General features: G+C 35.3%; 1 protein-coding gene across 1 annotated transcript; it reads right to left on the bottom strand.

Moving 5' to 3' along the window:
* Positions 1-527: 527 nt before the first annotated feature.
* On the bottom strand, positions 528-1,688 carry LOC111377320. Its single transcript, XM_023000396.1, has 4 exons — positions 1,258-1,688; positions 1,074-1,172; positions 819-977; positions 528-699 (listed from the first exon to the last, which is right to left on the bottom strand). The coding sequence occupies exons 1-4, from the start codon at positions 1,486-1,488 to the stop codon at positions 655-657; spliced, it is 534 nt and encodes a 177-aa protein (XP_022856164.1). The 5' UTR covers positions 1,489-1,688; the 3' UTR covers positions 528-654.
* Between the last annotated feature and the right edge of the window lie 1,653 nt (positions 1,689-3,341).

Below are 3,341 nucleotides of genomic sequence, written 5' to 3' on the forward strand. Positions count from 1 at the left end.
GCAAAGATCAAATAAAAAATACGCTTACACGTACACGGGGTAAACAAAACAAAATGATGTACCAACGATATTCCAAGGGCCTGCCACTAAAGAATCAAATTGAATCAAAACATACGAAAACAAAACATAGTTTTGTATACGTGTTTTAATCCATCTTAAAATAGAATCAACTAATGGTCTAAGACATTTCAAAGACACTATTTATTACCATCCAAATGTAGTACACTTATTAATCATTGCTCTGAGGGGCGACTTTAAACTCGTCTATCATTCAGAGTAACCTCTCACAAAAATATATATCAAATTAAACAAATATAAGAAAGTGTTTATAAATAGTTTAAACTATAAATAATTTATACTTTTTAACTGGAAATGTTTAAATAAAAACTATAAACATGAGCCAAACATAAGATAAAGTAAAGTTACCAACACGAAACAAATATGTAAGTTAGACGGGCCTCCAATGAAACTTTCGCACTTCAACAACTGAGGATATGCACAATGTCACACTTAAAAATAAAAACATAAAAACTCAATAATTCCATATATTTTATTCCCACGAAATGACTAATAATAATTCTCGCTCCAATAATACAAGATTAAAATACTAAAGATAAAGTCCATAGTATGATAATTTCTTCTACTTCCGGCGACCTAACAACTCTCGCTCCGATTTGGCTTCGACGAAATAAATCCAACCTGATTAACATAATCAAAACACTAATCTCAAATTTGTAAAAAGTTAAGAAACTTTTTCTTTTTAGCAGTTAAGCAACTTTTTTTAGCATAAGTTATCACCGAATTAACAATTAAATCACCTGGTGATCTTCGAAGCTTGGAATCCAATCATTTGTTGCTGGGTTAGTCTTGAAAATGATCTGTTTAAATTCTCCATTAGTGCTATGGCTTCCTCGTAATTGAAGATCATCTTCATTTTCACTCTTTTCCATGTCCATTTTTATAAAACCATTTCCCGTCTGTTCAATCCAAGAAACCAGAAACCCCAAATTTAATAGTATGTATGCCAACATATGCAAATTCAACAAAGAAAGGAAAGGAATAATGAACCGAACCATGTGATGCTGTCTATCAATGGATTCCAACTCTTTGTAGTACTGGGTCTCCACAAACTCGTCGTCTTCATCCCCACTTTTCGTTCCCGAAAATATTGCCTGTGAAAATAATTCAAAAATTCAAATTGAAATAACGAAAACTGTACCAATGATTAAAAGTAAAAACAAAAAATAAGGAGCGGACTTGTGATTGAAGATATTTAAGCTTGTTCAGCTCAGGAATATGAATTTCTTCATCCGGAACAAGTGACGAGGTTGAATCGGGTTCGCTCCGGTTTGGTTTGGCTGGTCTTTTGGGCATCATGGATTCGAACTGTGCTCGGACCTGGTTCGTGATCAGGATCTGCTCATCAGCGTCCAAAACGTCGTCGCTCCGGCTAGGTTTCATGATCACTGTATGCTGTCCCCCTGTCATGGTACAGTATGGGTTGTGCCTGTGGTCGATTTGCCGGCGGTGAAAGCTTTAGAATACGACGGAAGGAGGTGATCTTAATGTGAATGGGAGTATGTAGATGGAGAAGGTATTGAGAGAATTCTTGAACTTTATCTAGTGCGAAGGTGGAATTATGAAAACCATTGGCCAAAAACCAGGCTTTGGAGTGGGCGTCTTTTGGCATGTTTACTCGGAGGGTTTCAATTAAAGTAATGATGACAACGAAAAATATATTTGTCATATGTCCATACAAGAGATAGAAAATAAATAATAATCATATTTTTTTATTTTAATGATCAAATAATTGAAAATAAATTAGGGCCTATTTTAATGGAAAAATGAATTTTAGAATAGTAGATTGATGGAGAATGTATGGATGAAAAATATGCTTATAATTAGGGATGGTAATCGGACTAGTCGGCTCGGACCGAGCCCCATTTTGGGGACACGAGCTTTGCCCGAGTCGACCCGTGAGCTCGCGAGCTTTTTTCAAAAAAAAAAAAAAAAATTGAGCTGCCTTGACAGCAAAATTGCTGCATCGCTGTCTTCAAGGTTGTAGCTTAGAAAGAAGAAGGAAAAAAAAAAAAAAAGGGGGGGGGGGGCCGGAGCCGGCCCGGCTCGGCTCGGCACGGCAAAAGCCCGATCAAAAGCTCGAGCCGAGTTTTTTTTTTTTTTTTTTGGCTGAGCAAGCCGCAAAAAAGCTCGGCCCGATTGAGCAAAAACTTTAGGCTCGTGAGCCAGCTCGACCCGGCTCGTTTAAATTGTGAAATTAAACAATAAAAGGATTAAAATCACTTGGATCAATACAATAAATGAAGAAAACAATCTAAGCAATTATTGTTTTTGGACACCCAAACTCCAACAATGGATTTTCAAACTCTTCTTAGATGATTGTATATCTCTTGATCAATTGATGAAATCCAACCTCCAAATTCCAATTTAGGGCTGCAATTCTTGAAATTTATGAATCAATCTAGGTAAATCAATCTATGTAGTTTACCTTAAGAATGTGTCCCTTTTAGCCTTTCTTGTAATTGAATTTACATATGGACATCATTTTTGGTCTAAAACATTGCCCAAAGATGGTGGGGAACCAGAATTTTAGCCAAATTAAGCTATTCCAAATTGCTGAAAATTAAAGTTTCACATGTTCAATTTGGTTCATATTCCCCCTTCTTTATTCAACTGAGTCTTTAGATATTGCATTTGATGATATTCAACTTCCAAATGTGATTCCTTGATCTAGAGGGTCATTAGTTATCCAACAATATAAACAGAAATTCGAAAAGAGAATATGTTATATCAATTATTCAACTGAGTCTTTAGATACTGCATGATTAGCGGTTCGTGGCACGTTTGTCTCGTGTTTTTGATGATTCTTATCAAATTACCGTAATCTAGCTAGTGGCTAGCATAAATATGGGTGTGATATTTGTACATGTAAATTTCTTGTACAGTACAGGTAAAGGTGAATCCTGTTTGTTGGACGTACATAAACAGTTAAATACTTCTATCTTAGGATCCAGACTTTGCCAGAACAGCAAGGTTAGTTTTGTTCTTCTTAATTTTGGAATAATTTAATTTAATTTTCTAAAAGTGAATCCGCATTTTCTATGGGCTTGTTTACATATTCATTTGGGCTTCAGTTTAGGATTGTCGGACAATACTTACTAGTTGAACTTGACAGTTTGAATTGTAATTGTTTTGAAAAGTAACTGCTCGAAAGAGTGCCTTCTTGGAAGTGTTGAATTATTTACCCTTTTCTCTCGGGTTTTTTTGGGCAAGTATTCATAGGAAGAATTTCTATACGACTCAGCAATACTTTCTATAATTGA

Source organism: Olea europaea, unplaced genomic scaffold, assembly GCF_002742605.1.
Source record: "Olea europaea var. sylvestris unplaced genomic scaffold, O_europaea_v1 scaffold1638, whole genome shotgun sequence".
NCBI classification, from domain to species: Eukaryota; Viridiplantae; Streptophyta; class Magnoliopsida; order Lamiales; family Oleaceae; genus Olea; species Olea europaea.

What these genes read in the sequence shown, in the direction of transcription:
- LOC111377320 (XM_023000396.1), bottom strand. Translation starts at nt 1,488, where the DNA reads ATGACAGGGGGACAGCATACAGTGATCATGAAACCTAGCCGGAGCGAC. An exon ending in TTAAATATCTTCAATCACAA is followed by an intron (nt 1,173 to 1,257) that starts GTCCGCTCCTTA and finishes TTATTTTCACAG; the next exon opens with GCAATATTTTCGGGAACGAA. An exon ending in CAAGCTTCGAAGATCACCAG is followed by an intron (nt 700 to 818) that starts GTGATTTAATTG and finishes TATGTTAATCAG; the next exon opens with GTTGGATTTATTTCGTCGAA.